This window comes from Chenopodium album, chromosome 8 (genome assembly GCF_948465745.1).
Source record: "Chenopodium album chromosome 8, dcCheAlbu1.1, whole genome shotgun sequence".
NCBI classification, from domain to species: Eukaryota; Viridiplantae; Streptophyta; class Magnoliopsida; order Caryophyllales; family Amaranthaceae; genus Chenopodium; species Chenopodium album.
The window spans coordinates 63,959,720-63,977,136 of NC_137841.1; the positions used below are offsets into that span (position 1 = coordinate 63,959,720).

At 34.6% G+C, this 17,417-nt stretch overlaps 1 protein-coding gene and 1 pseudogene across 1 annotated transcript; both read left to right on the forward strand.

Moving 5' to 3' along the window:
- The first annotated feature begins 417 nt into the window (after positions 1-417).
- LOC145643166 (spermidine hydroxycinnamoyl transferase pseudogene) lies at positions 418-2,362 on the forward strand (annotated as a pseudogene).
- Positions 2,363-13,439: 11,077 nt separating this feature from the next.
- LOC145643167 (uncharacterized) lies at positions 13,440-14,444 on the forward strand. The gene has a single exon (XM_081694323.1). The coding sequence runs from the start codon at positions 13,440-13,442 to the stop codon at positions 14,442-14,444; it is 1,005 nt and encodes a 334-aa protein (XP_081550449.1).
- Positions 14,445-17,417: the final 2,973 nt, after the last annotated feature.

Sequence of the window (17,417 nt, forward strand, 5' to 3'; positions counted from 1 at the left end):
TGCCCTTATTATATAATTCACGATATGATCTATAACTTCAGATACAAAATATTACGTTCGATAGTTCTAATGTAGTCTTATGATTTTGACTATGTATCACAATTTTAAAAAATGGACAGTTGAGATTGTTTTTTTTTTTTTTTTTTTTATAATTATAGTAGTTTTAATTAAAAATCATTTTATTATTTTAATACCTCTTCGTACATATTTAAAAGCATAATACTAGTTAGATTGAAAACGTGCATTACGTGATTTTCTTTAGATTATACACGATCTTATGGGGCCATGAAAAGCATTTAAGCTCTATAAATAAACAATCAATTAAGGACATTACTCACTAAAATAAGATTCAATTTCAAAAATAAGCCACAACTATCCTAATTGTCACATTACAAACCCTCCCAAAAAAATAACCAAATGAAATTAAAGACCATCTCTAAACACATAGTGAAACCAGCTGAACCAACATGGAATGGCTTACTCCCCCTAACTGAACTTGATCATATTTCAGTCATTACACACACCTACTTCGTATACTTCTACGATAAACCGATTCAACACGATTCGTGTGTTACATCAACCAACAAAATCGTCGATACTCTTAAAGACTCCTTGAGTCGTGTCTTGGTTCCTTATTATCCTCTAGCCGGCCGGTTAAGTTGGATAGGAGGTGGTCGATTCAAGCTCGAGTGTAATGCACTAGGTGCCGAGCTTATTCAGGTAGAGTATACCATGAAAATCGCCGATTTTGGTGATTTTTACTCATCTAGTGATAGGTTCTATAATCTATTACCTGAAATAGATTATTGTGGACGTCCAATCCAAGACCTTCCTTTATTGTCCATTCAAATCACTAGATTTTCATGTGGTGGTCTAAGTGTTGGTATCGCTGCATCACATATTGTGGTGGACGGGACGAGTGTGTTCCGTTTTGTAAAGGATTGGGCACGGCTCACTCGTGGCGAGCCCCTGGAGGTTGCTCCTCTACTAGATCGACGTGTCCTTCTAGCTGAGGACGTCGATGAATCTAGTGTACGAGAAGAAGTTGATGGTGGAAGCATGAAATTTTTTAGGCAAGTAGGGTTGGGGAAAGTAGGAAATAATGTGACTCCAATTTTTAAAGTCCTAACCAAAGAAAAAATTGAACGACTCAAACAAGATGCTAATAATAGCAACAATGATAATATTGGGCATCCATATAGTCGTTTTGAAGCTATTACGGGTTATGTGTGGAAATGTGTATGCAATGCACGGGAGCTCAAGGGTGAGGACAGTACCACATTAACTATTGTTGTTGATGCACGACATCGTATGGATCCACCGTTAACATCAAGGTACTGACTCAACTCTCATATAACTTTTTATCATCATATACGTTTTTTTTCATTGGAAAAATATAGTCACGTAACATCTTGTTATATTCAAATCAATTTATACTTTTATAAAATGAAATTGTTAAATTTAATGTTATTGATACATACTTAGACATAGGAGTTAAACAACATGTTAGAGAAAATTTTAGTCAACGTCGGTGTTTGGTCAACAGACCCTCCATACAACCCAAATGAGATATAAGGACCTTTTGTGCTTTTTTTTTTTTCTTTTTTTTTTTTTTTTGAGAAAAAGGCTTTTCTCACAAGGTTGAGCACTTAAAAGGCCTTTCTCGCAAATTTTCCTATAATAAATAAAATGACTGCTTTGCTAAAATCTGCTGATACATGATACTTGTCTGCCTGTTGCGCCCTTCTTTGCTCTATTATCCTCCGCTCAAGAGCTCAAAAGAACTATGCTAGTGAATTTTTTACTATGTTCTATTAAAATGGCCTGGTTTTCACTTTAATAGGCTAATGTTAAGCTGCTTTATTTTGAACTCCTACAATTCTTCTTGATAGAAAACATGATATTTTGTTTCTTACAATCATGCAGTTACTTTGGCAATGTTGTTACCGACGTTCATATATCAAGCACGGCAGGAGAAATAATGTCGAAACCTCTAAGCTATGCTTGTAGTAAGATAAGAGAAGCCACAAGCAAGGTGAATAACAAGTTCGTTTTGGAATTAATCGACTTCTTAAAAAGCCAACAAGATCTAACTAATCATCAATTTTTCGATGATAGAGGCAAACAATATAGCCCTCCGTCTCCATGTATCGACCATGGTAAAGTAGAGGTTGTAAGTTGGCTGAACCTCCGGTGTTCTGGAGTTGATTTCGGGTGGGGTTTGGAGACCTACATGGGTCCTCCTATGGTCCATGGTAGTGATGGTTCTTTTATGATCACTCCTTTTAAGCACGATGGATCTATGGTCATTGGATTATTCTTGCGAAATAAGTCTAATGTGCAGCTTCGCTCGTTGCTGTAAAGGCGAAATTACAACACCCAAGCTTCTCACTTCATCCCAAATAAGCAAGAAATTCTGCATACTGCTAATGTAATGCTTTAATGGTTAATGTATTTTCACCAAAATTTGAGTTTACCCATAAATAAATTATAAGCACTTCTAGGTGTATGAGTGCATTAGTGTATTCTGTATCGTTATATATGCACATGTTATGCATTGGAGGGTGAAATATATCTTTAAAATTTTACTTATTATTTGTTGTTAAAATATTTTAACCACACGACAGGCACACATTTACCAACACAAACTATAGATTGTTATCATCTTTAATCATTTGTTATCATCTTTAATAATTTTACTTATTATAATATCATTTGGTATCCCAAGATGTTAAATATTGTTATACAAATTGCATGCTAAATTGCTTATGTAGTGATTTTAATTTTTAATTGATTATCAAGTTATATTTGATTTTTTTTAATCAATAGATCCAAAATTGGTGTACTCCATTAGTTTTCTTTCTTTAATATTAATGTCAATTTTTTCAAATTTGAATTCCGGTGATTTGTGTATTTCGTTGAATAAATAGATCCAAAATTGGTTTACTCCATTAGTTTTCATTTTTTTGACGAACGTAGTGACGAGGCAGTATTCTTAGGATATGCCTCAAACTGTAAATTCTATAGAGTTTATAATAAGAGAACAATGTGTGTTGAAAAATCTGTACATGTAATTTTTTATGAAACTGAACAATTGATTGATGTACAGGAGGATGATGATGATTTTAAACTAGGACTTGTATGAAAGTATGATCCAGATGAGGAATCAACATCATTGGAGAAGCAACATGTAGAAAATGAAGGTGAGCTGAACGCTGAAGCAAATGAAGTGTAAACAACAGAAGATGCACAAGGAACTCCAACTCAAAATCAAGATCAAGAGCAACCTGAAGTTCCAGAAGAAGTTCAAGCTGAATCACAAGATGAAGTTCCAACATAAGTACCAGTCAACAACAATCAAGAAAGGCTATATCCAATCAAGGACTTTGCACAAAGTCCTAGAAGCATCAGAAATCACATCCAGTTGATGCAATCATGAGTGACATCACTAAAGGAACTCAAACCAAATCTCAGCTTAGGAACTTATGTGCATTTTATGCATTCCTATCTTCGATGGAACCTAAGAACTATGTTGAATCTTTAACTGACGCTGACTAGATTAATGCTATGCAAGCTGAGCTAAATGAATTTGATGAAAGAAATAAAGTTTGGCATCTGGAACCTAGACCAGTTGATCAAAAGACAATTGGATTGAAATGGGTATTCTGGAACAAACTAGATGAACATGGTATTATTGTTAGGAACAAAGCAAGACTAGTTGTACAAGGTTTCAATCAACAAGAAGGAATTGACTATGAAGAAACATTTGCTCCAATAGCCAGGTTAGAGGCTATTCACTTACTTATTGCTTTTGCTTCTTATATGGAATTTAGGTTGTACTAAATGGACGTAAAATGTGCATTTCTAAATGGTTTACAGAAAGAAGACGTCTATGTGGAACAACCTCCTGAATTTGAGAATCCAGAGATTCTAAATCATGTTTACAAGCTTGACAAAGCCCTTTATGGACTTAAACAAGCTCCCAGAGCATGGTATAAAAGACTATCTAAGTTCCTTTTGAAAAATGGTTTTGAACGTGGTAAAATTGATAAAAATTGTTTTTAAAATCAAATGGAACTGATATCTTAGTTGTACAAATTCATGTTGATGATATAATTTTTGGTGCAACTAATGAATCTCTGTGCAAGTATTTTGCTGACCTTATGAGTAGAGAATTTGAGATGAGCATGATGGGATTATTAAACTTCTTTCTTGGTTTGAAAATTAAGCAAACTAAGGAAGGCTTATGACCCATCAACAGAAGTTCATTAAGGAACTGGTTAAGAAATACAAGCTTGATAATGCAAAACCAAATAGAACTCCTATGAGTATAGCCACAAGGTTGGATGAAGATCTATCTTGAACTTGCATAGATCAAACTATGTATTGAGGTGATTTGGTTAATAGAAAAATCACCTCAGGTATGGCACAATTTCTAGGACCTTGTTTGGTTTCTTGGGGTTCTAAAAAGCCAAACACGGTTGCTTTGTCTACAGTTGAAGCTGAATATGTAGCTGCATCAGCTTGTTGTTCTCAAATGTTATAGATAAAGTAACAGGTTAGAGATCTTGGTATTTAATTTAAATGTGTCCCTATTTATTGTGATAATACTAGTGCTATATGTATTTCTAAAGATCCCGTTCAACATTCAAAGGTCAAGCATATCCACATTAGGCGGCATCACTTTCTAAAAGATAATGTGGATCAAGGGAATATCAAGTTAGAATTTTATCCCACTGAAAATCAAATTGCAGATATTTTAATCAAGCCCTTGAACAGAGAAAGGTTTGAGAATTGAAATTGGAACTTGGGATGATCAAGCTGACTTGATTGCTGTTGAAGTTCCAAGATATGGAAAAATAAAAAATAATCTAAAAAGAGCAACGACATCTAGTACAATTATGGTGCGCTAAACATAGTTGAAGTGTCACCATTGGTGAATTCCTAGAGATTAGTTCATAAACACATTATTGCGTGTGTAAATAGTAATGTACATTGCATGGGTGTAGAAAGCATGTTCCAAATACGTGTTTTTGGTAATTAAATTCTTTTGGAAATTAATTGAATTTGGAAATAGAAGAATTTTGGAAAAATTCCTGTTTAAATTTTGAAAATCAATTGAATTTGCCCAATAAATGACTAAATGGAACAAAACCCATTTATTTCACTTACACTGTTGCATTAATTATAAAAGGTATCTTTACCCATCTCCACTCATCACTGTCAAATCACATTTACCCAATGTCAAAAATTCTCAAAGCTTCCCTAAAACCCTTAACCTTGAAAATTATGGCCATTATCACATCCATTAGATCTTCAAAACATTCCCAAAACAACCTAAAGTTCGAACCAGAAATTGTCTCTCCCTTAACCATGGTGTCCTACAAAGAAATTGAGCAAACTTAAGGCAAATATGTTCCAACTTCTTCCTCAAAATAGATTAACCCTAAAGAAAAACAATCAGTGGTTGAGGAAGTTGAATCTTATGAAATTCTCAAAAAATTAAGGGCCTAGAAAGAGAAAAAGGAAAATTCGATGACGGTTGAGGATCACATCAAGGAAGTTGATGACTATGTTGAGAGGCTTCATGATTCGGGGGATGAAGAAGAAAAAGAAGAGAAAGAAGAGGATGAGGAGCAATTAAATAACTCACAGCAGGTGCTGATAGGTATGTTGTTGGTCACAGACTCGATTTATCATGGTGTAGGAAGTCTAGGTTTTTGGAATTTCTTGATCTTATTCGTTTTCAAGGTTGGGAACACTTGGTGTCTGATGCGTCTGATAAATTTTATACCCAGCTGCTATGAATGAATTTTGTAGTAAATTCTCTGTGAAACAAGGGGTAATCTCTAGTGTAGTAAAAAAAAAAAAGATTGAGTTTGATGTTGAAAAATTAGGAACTATTTTGAAAGTTCCTACTGAAGGTTTTGAAATGTATATCAAAGGGAAGTCTGGAGTGAAATTTAATAGTTTTCTAGGAGGTGATATTGATGAATATTTAGGAGGAAAAAGGGGGAAGAACATCATGAATCATAATGACCTGAGCCCTTTAAACAAGCTGTTGTTTAATTTAGTAAGAAAAATCATTCTGCCTAGATTCCAGAAGAAGAATGAATCATGTTTAATGGATATGGCTATGATATTCTGTCTGGCAAAGAAAATAAAAATTAATTTTCCTTCATTGATGTACCAACATTTGGCCCACTGTGTTCCTGGAAAGAACAAATTTGGGTATGGGGCTATGTTGTCCACTTTCCTTGAGTCACTGGGAATGAAACTTAAAGGAATCTATGCTGGACTGGATGAAAAGGCTGAGAATGTGATCAATGGTGAAACTCTACTTGGAATTAGTCTTGAGGCAGTGAATGGGAATATTCAGAGGGTAGAGGAAAAGAAATTAGCTAGTGGGAAGAAGAAGAAGAAGATAGTTCCAGAGGAGCCTCTAAGGAAGAGCAGGAGGCTTTCAGCCAGCTCTTAAGCTCAGACTAGTATGGAGAAGCCTCTAGAACTGAACGCGGAAGAAGACAATGTGTTGGAAGGGCAGGTAGCAGAACTTGCTAACAGAGCATAAGTTGCTGAAATACAACTTAGAGAGGCTACAGGGAAAATACAAAAGTTTGAGAGAGGAGTACAGGGTCTTGAGAAGAGTTTAAGGGAATAGAAAGTGGAGTTCCAGAAGGCTATCAAGAACTTGGAAGATAAACTAGAGGCAAGCATTACACACCAAAAGGAGGACAACAAGAAGATTCTTTAGTTCGTTTAGAGTTAATTTAGTTTATATCTCTCTAGCCTATTCTAATCTTAGCCTATTTCAGCCTAGCCTAGCCTTAATCTTTTCTTTTTTCCATTTAAGTCATGAACATTTTCAGTTTTATTTTGTGAAAATTTGATAATATTTTGGTTTGTAATCGAATTAAGCAGGATTAACTTTTGGTTTTTCAATGACTGTTTGGAACGTTGCATATACACATGTGTTTTTGTATATTATGAAAGCATGTGTAAGAAAGTGGAACTAAATGAAGGGGGTTTAGTAGCGCTGCCTTCAGTTCCCATACTCGATGAATTGCTTGTGGGGCTATGGCTAGATGCTTAATAATTTGAAGTGCATGACTTTTTTATAATGACAAAAGGGGGAAAATAAGAAGAAAACTTGAAGGCTGAAGTTGTTCTAGGTTCCAATTGATAGAGTATCAGAAGTTTCTCTGGTGCTGCGTTTTTCTTAGTTTTATAGCTTAAGAGATTTGTGTTTGTTCTGTTTCTGTTTTGTTTTATTTTGTTCTATTTGTTTTTTTTTTTGTGTGTGTGTGTGTTTATTTTTCTATCAATAAATCAAAAATACAAAATATGTCCTTCTATTTGATTTAACTTTTCTTAGAATTTTGCTAAAGTTTGTCATCATCAAAAAGAGAGAAATTTTTGAAGCTTAAAGGTTTTGATGATGATGAATACAAATTAGCAAACCTCAACTAATAAGAGTTCTCTAAGTGTTGTGATTAGAACAAGTGAATTTGAATTTGAAAGTGGAAGAGTAATTTAGCTATGAAGACTCGTAGAGATCTCAAGGAAAATTAAAGAAGATAGGAGAAGAGTTCTAATGAGTCTATTTTTTATATATTTTTATTCTCCATTCCATGGTCATATTTTTTCTTATTTGAGCTATGTGGAGCTATTTTTATTACTAATATACGATTTCTAGTGTTTTTTTTAGCGTTGGTATTATTTTGTAGAAATTTGAAGAATTATGTCAATTCCCCAACTTATTGAATCACTAGAAAAATATTAGAGTCGGATCGTATTTTGTGACCGAGTATTTAAAGCTGAAGGTCGTACTGATAAAGGTCTTGATTGGTGAAGAATTCCAAGTAATGAACAAGCTAGAACCACGGATCAAGCAAGTTAAAGATTTCGGCTTAAATAAGAAGCCCGATCCCAAGAGGATGTTGTTGGGCTAGTAAAAACACCATGCCCGATCAAGCTGGTCGTGGCCCGGTCGGGCGTGCTTCCTTGTTGTGAAATATAGGTCGGTTAGTGGGTTATAATAGGCGATTATAAATGCCCAATTAGTGGGTTGTGAGGAGCTACGTAAGTTTTTCTTAGTTTTAGTTTGAATGGGATTTCATAGTTTTATTCTTTAGAGTTGACTTTAGTTTTTTAGATTTCCCGCACAGAAACTAACTAAGTTCCCTAACAGGAACTTGAAGACAGCAAAATTGAGAAGCTTAACTTGGTCTATGTTGAAGACAACAAGTTTCACCAGAACTTGGCCTGCGAAGTTCCAGTTGAGAACTGGAAGTGAAGTGACAGCAGGAACTTAAATATGGACTGTGTGAAACCCAAGTATCATGCTTTACAAAATATTGGCGAAGCAAATTAGTTTTGTTGAGTTTTAATCTTTTAGATTGCTGTAAATATGATTGTTAGGTTTACGCATAAGACCTATTAGAAACATGACAAAAGAAGCTTGGCAAGCTTAAAATAGGAAAGTTTATAAAAGATAAGTTTTTAAGAAATATTTTCTAAAATGTTTTATTGCTTAAAAATATATTATCAAAAGATATTATTCTTTTAATTATTTATCTTTGATAAGTTTTCTAAAAAGATTTTTTTCTTAAAAGATTTACTTAAAATCGTGTTTAGAGATTTTGGTAGATTAACATATTTATCTTTTGAAAACCCTACTTTCTATTCAAGCAAGCCTTGTATAAATTGTAGAAATCTTATTTCATTATTTTCTCTGTGAGTTTATGCGTGAAGAATTCGAAGTGTGCTTAATTGTGTAAGTTTTTCAAGTCCATTCTTTGTCATTTTAGTTTCGAGTTTCATGCGTAGCTTTCCTTTCATATACTAGGAGTCAATATTTTGTATTGGTTGGATTCTTGGGTGTGTGTGAGTTTTATCTTTGCATACAATGTTGTAGGCTTCAAAGTTGAAGCTGAGAGTTAGAATTGAAGTGCTCAGGGAGTACGAGTGAATCTAAGTCAGGGACTTAGGTTGGGTAGTGTAGACACCCATTTGTGTCTCCCCAAAATCAAACCCGGTGATGAGTACCTTTCACGTCGAATCGTAATCGAATAAAGTGAAAGTGTGGAAAGTTTAGTGTTGCGGATGGTTTTAATTTCTTTTCTCTTCTCTCTGTTTTTGAAAACCCATTTTAAGAAAACAGATAATCCAGTTTGGTTAGTCCATGACATGTGTCCAATAATGGTGTAGTTGGATAGGGCTTGAAAAGAGCTTTCCAACGATATATTATAAGCCCAATTCAGATGAATATTGAGGAAGTTATGGCCAAATTACTGAACTGGGCCCGGTTTGAGCCTTATATGCGGCCCAATGATCTAGAGAAGGGCCTAATATGGATTTATCATTCCTAATGCAATTAGGAATGGTTTTAGTCTTCTAGATTCTTCTAGAAGGTTCTTTTCATTCCTAATTCAATTAGCATTGATAAATTGACTTTTGTTGACTTTTTAGAGTTTTAATCAGAATCAAAGAACGTTTCTGAGGAAAATACGATTTTATCCTCCTGTACGGCAATTTCTATCTGATTTTAAGAAAACGCGTAAATTTATGAGTCAGTGCCAAACGCCAGCTATAGCGCCTGACGCTACGCTTGGCGCCTGGCGCTAGCCTTAGCGTCTGGCGCTAAGGTCTGCGTTTGGCGCTAACCTGGCTTTTCGCATCAGAACTCTGTTTTGATGTTTTATCTTTTTGGTTGATTTTCTTTATAAATAACGTTCTAAAAACTCCGTTTTTATTCATCAATTCTGATCGACCAATTCTCTCTCTCACCAACTCTCATCAAGATTTTCTTGATTACTCTCTCTCTCTTTTCTAAACTAGCCTTCTCTCAAATATAAAAATTCCGCATTCATTAGACTTAGAAACAACTAGCCATATTCGAAGTTGCCTTCGCCCTAGACGTAAAAGTTTTAACTTCTGAGGGTTTGGTCCCAAATCTCTCTTTAAATTATTTAATTTCATTGTTTTGTTTATTATTTTCCTTGAAGTTACTAACGTGTGTATTTTGTTATTAGAAAGAGGTACGAGGCATAAAAGTAAGTACTTTAATGGTTTTTATTATTAGGTAGGAATCATGTTTAGGTTGTTATTATGATATTCCTAGTATCATGTCTAGGGTAACTTTAATATTAAATATGATTGTTATGATGCCTTTTATGTTCTTCCTAATATTTATGATTGTTAGTATCATGTTAGGGCTAAATATATGATTTTTATTGTTTAGTGAAATGCTAGGGTTTGTTATTAATCTTGTTAGTATCATGCCTAGGATCTTGCTATTATTATTGTGCTTTAACATGATTCATGATTATTTTTATTATGATTATTTTAATTATTATTATTGATTATTTATTATGTTGCTTGATTATATTTATTGTTATTGCTTGATCACGCCTTTTATGCGTGTTTAAAGGGAATTTGTACTTGTAATCACGCTTAATAAGATAATTATTAATCTTGTTTAGGATTAATTTGATTATAATTCAAGTGATCGCCAATAATAGTTTGTTTGTGCATTAAATTCAACCAACATAGATTAAACAGGTTTAGGGTTAATCCTATTGATTGTATGTTAGTCAGAAAGCGCACATGAATACGATCAGAATAAAGTAGAGGCCTATTATTAGGGAAGGTTCAATCTCTTTTAGGTTGGATTTGTACCTTCATCCCCGAACCCTATTTGGTTTAAGACCTTGTGGAGTTGACGATCTCTTGGATCGTTAAGGGGTGTAACCTTCACCTCGTGAACGGTTTACAAGTTCCTAAAACTTGTTGGCGACTCTTTTGCTCTATCTTCTTTCCCTTTGGACGCCATCGTACTTTAGTGTATGATCACAGTGGGGTTCAAGCTAGGGGTTAATGCTTGAAATATTCCCTACAGGTAGGATAGGGTCCTATTGGGTAGAAAGTTCAGTTTGGGACTTGTGAGTAAAGGTCTGAGCATAATAGGTTGTAACTTGTGTGTTTCCCTATTATGTATAGTGGATAGATTTGGATTTGGAAATCCCTTAGAGGGTCAAGTTGGGATCTGGAAGGTTTCCTCGTAAAACATTGTGTGCATTGCAAGCAAGTTCCTTTACATTCTGTCTTTATATTCTGCAAAAGTAGCCACTAGGAACTCACTACAATGCACCTCCCCTCTTGTAGTGTTCGTCTCAACTAACACTTACAATAATCTCTTACGAGATCTAAATTCCCAATACAAGAATTTAATTAACACTCCTTAATTAATGGCATTGCTTCTGAACTGTTTCTGGATAATTTTAGATGCCTTTGCATTGCATCGTTCTTAACAGAGTTCCATTGATGTATAGTTGCAAAAGTGATAAAACTTGATTGGTCATCAAGATTTGCAAATTAGCAAGACGAATCTTCTAAATCTGCACCCCTATACCAACAGACTCACAATTCCACAAATTTGCAAGACGAATCTTTCAAATTTGTATCCCTGCACAAACTAAAAACAAACAAACAATGCTAAACTCTACATGAAGGGACTGACAAAACCATACATGAAGGGACTGACTATAATCACCATACTGATGGTGATTTTATTAGCTAAAAATATTAAATTAAATAAGAATTTAGGGCTTACCATCGATAAAAATCGACGGCGGCCCCTAAGTTATTATTGAAATTTGCATAGTACACCAGGATGTACCATGCTCATGGTACAACTTGTAAAAAATAAAGGCATTTTTTAATTCGGTTTTTTTTCTTTAAAATGATTCCTCCTTAATTTAAGAGATTGGTTAGTTATTCCCTATATTAATAGTTTTCAAAAATAGATTTGATATTTTTTGGAGATATATAATTACAATTTCGAAATACGGAGAGAATTTCTAGAGAGAGAAAATTTTAAGCATAGAAAATCAATGTCAGGGTGTAAGAAATTCGACATGATTACATTACAGATTTGTTGATATTACGTATGTATAAGAATGAAGAATCGGTTAATAATGAAGATGAATTTGAAGATTTCATAATCAAATGTGAAGGTAATTTATTTATTTTAGGTTTTTTCGTATTAAAATTTATAATTATAATTACGATGTTGATGCTAATGATAATGTTCTTTTAACTTATTAAATTTCATAATTCGTTGAATTCACTAGGTGTAAAAACGAATTTGGCACCGGTTCAAAACCCCTCAATGCCACCGGTTTTGAACTGGTGCCAATGTGGGGGGTGCCAATTGCTTGCATGAAAAGCCACCGGTTCAAACCGGTGGCAAAAATGGTTATTGGCACTGGTCAACTGGTGCCAAAAATGGCCAAAAAATATTATTTCATTGTTTTTGGCACCGGTTAACCTGTGCCAAAAGTGCCCAAAAAAATATATTTTTTTTGGTCTTTTTTCACTTAAAAATTAAACCGACTAAAATAAATAAGAAGAACATCAAAATATACATCGAAAATTTACAAAATATAATCAAATTTTTTTTTACAATATAGATCAATAAAATAGTTCAATTACAACATATAAATAAAAAAAAATTACAATATAAATAAAAAAAATTACAATATAAATAATAAAAAAAACCCCATACACATCTAAATCAATATCTTGCATCTTGATTCTTCGACTTAAGATCTAAATCAATATACTTGCACCAATTAAAGCAAAAAAATATCGATTAATATAATTAAGCTACGAATAAAAACCAGAAATTCAAACCTAGAAAAAAATTGAAATCGAAAAAACCCAGAAAAAAAATATTGAAATCGAAAAAAAACCCACAAATCGAAAAAACCCACAAATTGAAAAAAATTGAAATCGAAAAAACCCAAAAAAAAACCCAGAAAAAATTGAAATCGAAAAAAAAAAACCCAGAAACAAAAAAAAATCATAATCGAAAAAAAAAAACCAGAAATCGAAAAAAAAATTCAAAATCGAAAAATAAACAACCAAAATTGAAATCGAAAAAAATACCTCGAAATCGAAAAAAAATCAAAATCGAAAAAAAAAAATCTATTAAAATCGAATAAAAAAACCTGAAATCGAAAAAAATCAAAATTGAAAAAAAAAAATCAAAATTGAAATCGAAAAAAAAGACCCATAAATCGAAAAAAAAATTGAAATCGAAAAAAAAAACGCAGAAATCGTAAAAAAAAAAAATACTATTAAAATCGAATAAAAAAATCCAGAACGGTGTTGCATGTTGGTGGTCTTCGATTGAAAGAAAGGAGGAGGAATGTTAAGATAATATTAGGAAATATTGTATAATATCTTTAGATTTCCTAGTTATGTTAACATTTTATCTTATTCCTAATTATGTTAGGGTTAGGAACATCTTATGTAACTATATATATTCTTGAGTTGTGAATGAGAAAGTCAAGAGTTTCTATTGAATTTGTCATGGTATCAAGAGCTTAGGTTAAGAATTTTTTTTTTGAGGAAAACAAAGAGGGTCGTGAGTAATGGCCAAGGATGATGATGTTCCGCCACCACCACCACCGGTGGACCTAGAATATTCTCTAGGGTCAAGCGATCATCCAGGTGTGGTTATTACTCCGGTAAAATTGAAAGGGACAAACTATGACGAGTGGGCTAAATCGATACGTCGATCGATGATTGCAAAATTCAAGTTTGGTTTTGTTGATGGTTCTATATTAGAGCCAAAAGATGATTTAAAGAAGAAGCATTGGGTGGCTGTGAATTCTATGCTTGTGTCGTGGATTACTAATACCCTTGATGATGGCTTGCGTTCTCAAATTGAGGATTTTGATATTGCAAGTGACTTGTGGATTCATCTTAAACAAAGGTATTGTGTAGTGAGCGGTACACGAATTTGTAAACTTAAACAATCTTTAGGGGAGTGTAAGCAGACCCCTTCCGAGTCAGTGACGGACTATTTTGGTAGATTATCCAAAATTTGGAAGGAAATGGTGCAATACTGTCATGTCCCGAAGTGTTCGTGTGGTGGTTGCAAGTGTAACATTACTCGGCAAGTTACAGAAATTCGAGAAGAGGATTATCTCCATTATTTTTTGATGGGTCTTGATGATCCGTATGAAGCAATTCGAGCACAATTATTAGCACAATCACCTTTGCCTTTGGTTGATAGTGCTTACCAAACGGTAATTAATACGGAGAGATTACGTGTTCGAGATAGCAAACCGAAGGAGAACGTTATGACGTTCAAGGTGGATTCCCGTACAAGAAGTGACACGAATGATGGAGATCGACCGTTTTGTACTCACTGTAATCGTATGGGACATGAGAAGAAGGGATGCTATCAAATTATTGGCTTTACGCCCGGATGGGATGAGAATCGGAAAGGAGGTAGAGGTCGTGGAAGAGGAGGCTCCAACAACCGAGGAGGTCATGGTGGTCATGGCAGAGGGGGGGGGGAGCGTGGCAATGGTTCATCAAACGCCCCTGCTGCAGCTCGTGCTAATGCGGTGCAAGGTGGATTGCCTTAGAATTCAGGCAATTCATCTTCTTTGGCAAGCTCTATAGAAGGACTTGCGGGTGTGTCGTCGGAGCAAGCACAACAAATAATCGACATACTATCGAAACCCAAGGCTCGTTTGGAAGGTAATACAAGTGGATTATGGATTGTGGATACAGGAGCCTCTAACCATGTTACTAATGACCTATCAATCATGAAAAATATTAAAACGATACAAAATTGTCCGGTTGGTTTACCGGATGGTCAAACGGTGAATCAATTGGGTTCGATTACTTTAGATGGTGGTTTGGTGATTGATAATGTTTTATTTGTACCTTACTTTAATTGTAACTTGATTTCCGTTACTCAACTGAGTGATGAGTTGCATTGTAATGTACAATTTACTAACAAAATTTGTGTTATTCAGGACCAGTCGACGAGGACGGTGATTGGTGTGGGTGAACGACGAGACGGATTTAATTTTTTCCGAGGTGTGCCGCAAGTGAAGGTGTTAGCAGTGGATTGTGTGGTGGATCTTTGGCATCAACGAATGGGGCATCAGTCGACGAGGACGGTGTTGCATGTTGGTGGTCCTCGAATGAAAGAAAGGAGGAGGACACCAGGGAGAAGGAGATGAGGGAGAAGAAGATCGAGAAAGAGAAATAGAAGGAGGAGAAGGGGATCGAGAAAGAGGAGGAAAGGAGAGAGAAAGAGGAGGAGAGGAGAGAGAAATGGTTGAGAGAAATAATAGGGAATATGTTAGGGTTGGGGGGGTTAAATTGGACGGTTTTTTTTAAAAATATTTAATGGCACGGGTTCACAAAGTCACCGGTTCAAACCGGCGAGCTTTATGTTTTTGCCACCGGTTTGAAGTGAACCGGTGCCATATATCCACTACTAAAAATAAAGGTTTTTGCGACCGCCTCAAACGGTCGCAGAAAATAGCAAAAACGGTCGCAATTCATAATTACAACCGTCAACGGTCGTAAAGGGGGTGTCGTTATTTACTTGGTCGCAAAAAAACAAAATTGCGACCGTTTTTAATATTTTCAACGACCGTTAGGGGAACGGTCGCAAATATTAATAATTGCGACCGTTTTAATCGACGGTCGCAAAATTGGATTTTAGCGACCGCTTAAAGCCGTCGCTAAAAGTTTTCAAAAAAAACAAAAAAAAAGCACCCACAGCCAGCCTGTACTTCACAGCCAGCCTGTACTTCACAGGGATCCCCATCACCAATGTCCACCTAAAACACTACTAGCCACCACCGATACACCACCCAACACCTCGAAAGAACTAGCCCACCCCTTAAAACTCACCTTGCCTCTCTCGTAACTCCACCAGCCACCCCCATAAATCTCACCCAATAGAAAAAAAATAAAACTGAAAAAAAAAACGTTCAAACACACAAAACAAATTATACCAAAAATCAAACAAAACCAAAAAAATCAAACAAGCAAAAAAAATCGAAAGACATTCAAACACACAAAACCCACAGAAATCCAGAAAACAAAGGGGGAAAAAAACAAGAAAATCATGCTAAAAAAAATCCAGAAAATCAACCCCTAAAATATGAAAACATTTACAAAGTATACGAAATCTAAAATCAAACTCAAAATTAACAAAATTCGAACATCAACGAAATTGAAAATCAAACACAATATCAACGAAATTCGAACAATATATGAACAAAAGTCATGAAAATCGAACAAAATTAACAAAAAATATAATCAAACCCAAATAACAGAAAATCGAATAATATATGTAAAAATTCTTGAAAATTCGAACAAAATTAATAACAAATCAAAATCAAACCCAAATCAAAGAAATTCGAATACAAACTCCAACAAAAATCACAAAAACCGATTAAAACACGAAACAAAACCACAAAATAGAAAATAAACAAAAATTTCAGAAAAACTAACATACCTTTCCCAATATTTCTTCCTCTTTGGGTTTATATGTTCAAATTCGACCATAAAAACTCCAGATCTGGAACTTTTATGGGCGAATTTGACCATGAAACCCATAATTCGTTTGTTGACAAAAAATCCGAACACCCAAATTCAAGATCTGAAAAGAATGAAGAGAAAAAAAAGGAGGGTCGTGAGATCGAAGGAAAGAGGAAGGAAAGAAGGAGGAAGGAAAGAGAAGGAGGAAAGAAAGAAGAAGGAGGAGGAACGTGAGATTGAGAAAGGAAAAAGTAGAAAGAGAAAGGAGAAAGAAGAAAGAGGAGGACGTGAGATGTGAGCGCTGAGTGGCTATCAACATATTAGGGTTAGGAGTAGAGCACTTTCATACCCTTTTTTTAAAATAAAATAAAAAAACACTTTTGCGACCGGTATAGCGGTCGTAATTTAGCGACCGTTTGAGAAACGGTCGTAATTGTCGCATTTTGCGACCGGTATGGCGGTCGTAATTTTGCCACTAACGGTCGTAGCGAAATTAATTTAATTTTGAATTATTTTTCACATGACTTTTATTTTTAAAATATATTTAAATACCTTTGCGACCGTTTTATAACCCAAAAAACGGTCGCAAATTTGCGATCGCCTTAAAAATGGTCGCAAATAACATATTTCGCGACCGTTTTCATGACGGTCGTAGAAAAACGGTCGCAAAATGGCCGAATTTTAGTAGTGATCCTGGACTCCTAGTTCAGCTTCCCACCAATTTTTACGGCCATTTTTGCCACAGGTTTGGACTGAACCGGTGGCAGTTAGGGGGTGCCTTTGTGATTTTTTCTACTAGTGTTTTGTAATCAAAGGAAATTGTTTTTTTTTTTTTTTTTTTTTTTTTTACAGTTTTTGTATTATTTCCAAAGGTTGAAGATGATGTTCTTCTGATTATGATGAATGTTCCTTTCTCATACATTCAATTTGTTAATGGTAATGGAACATGTTCTTTAAGTCCGATTAATATGTTCTTTGAGTCTAAACTGTATGTTCTTTACATTACAAATCATGTTCTTTAAGGTATAATGTTCTTTGTGTTTCAATAATAT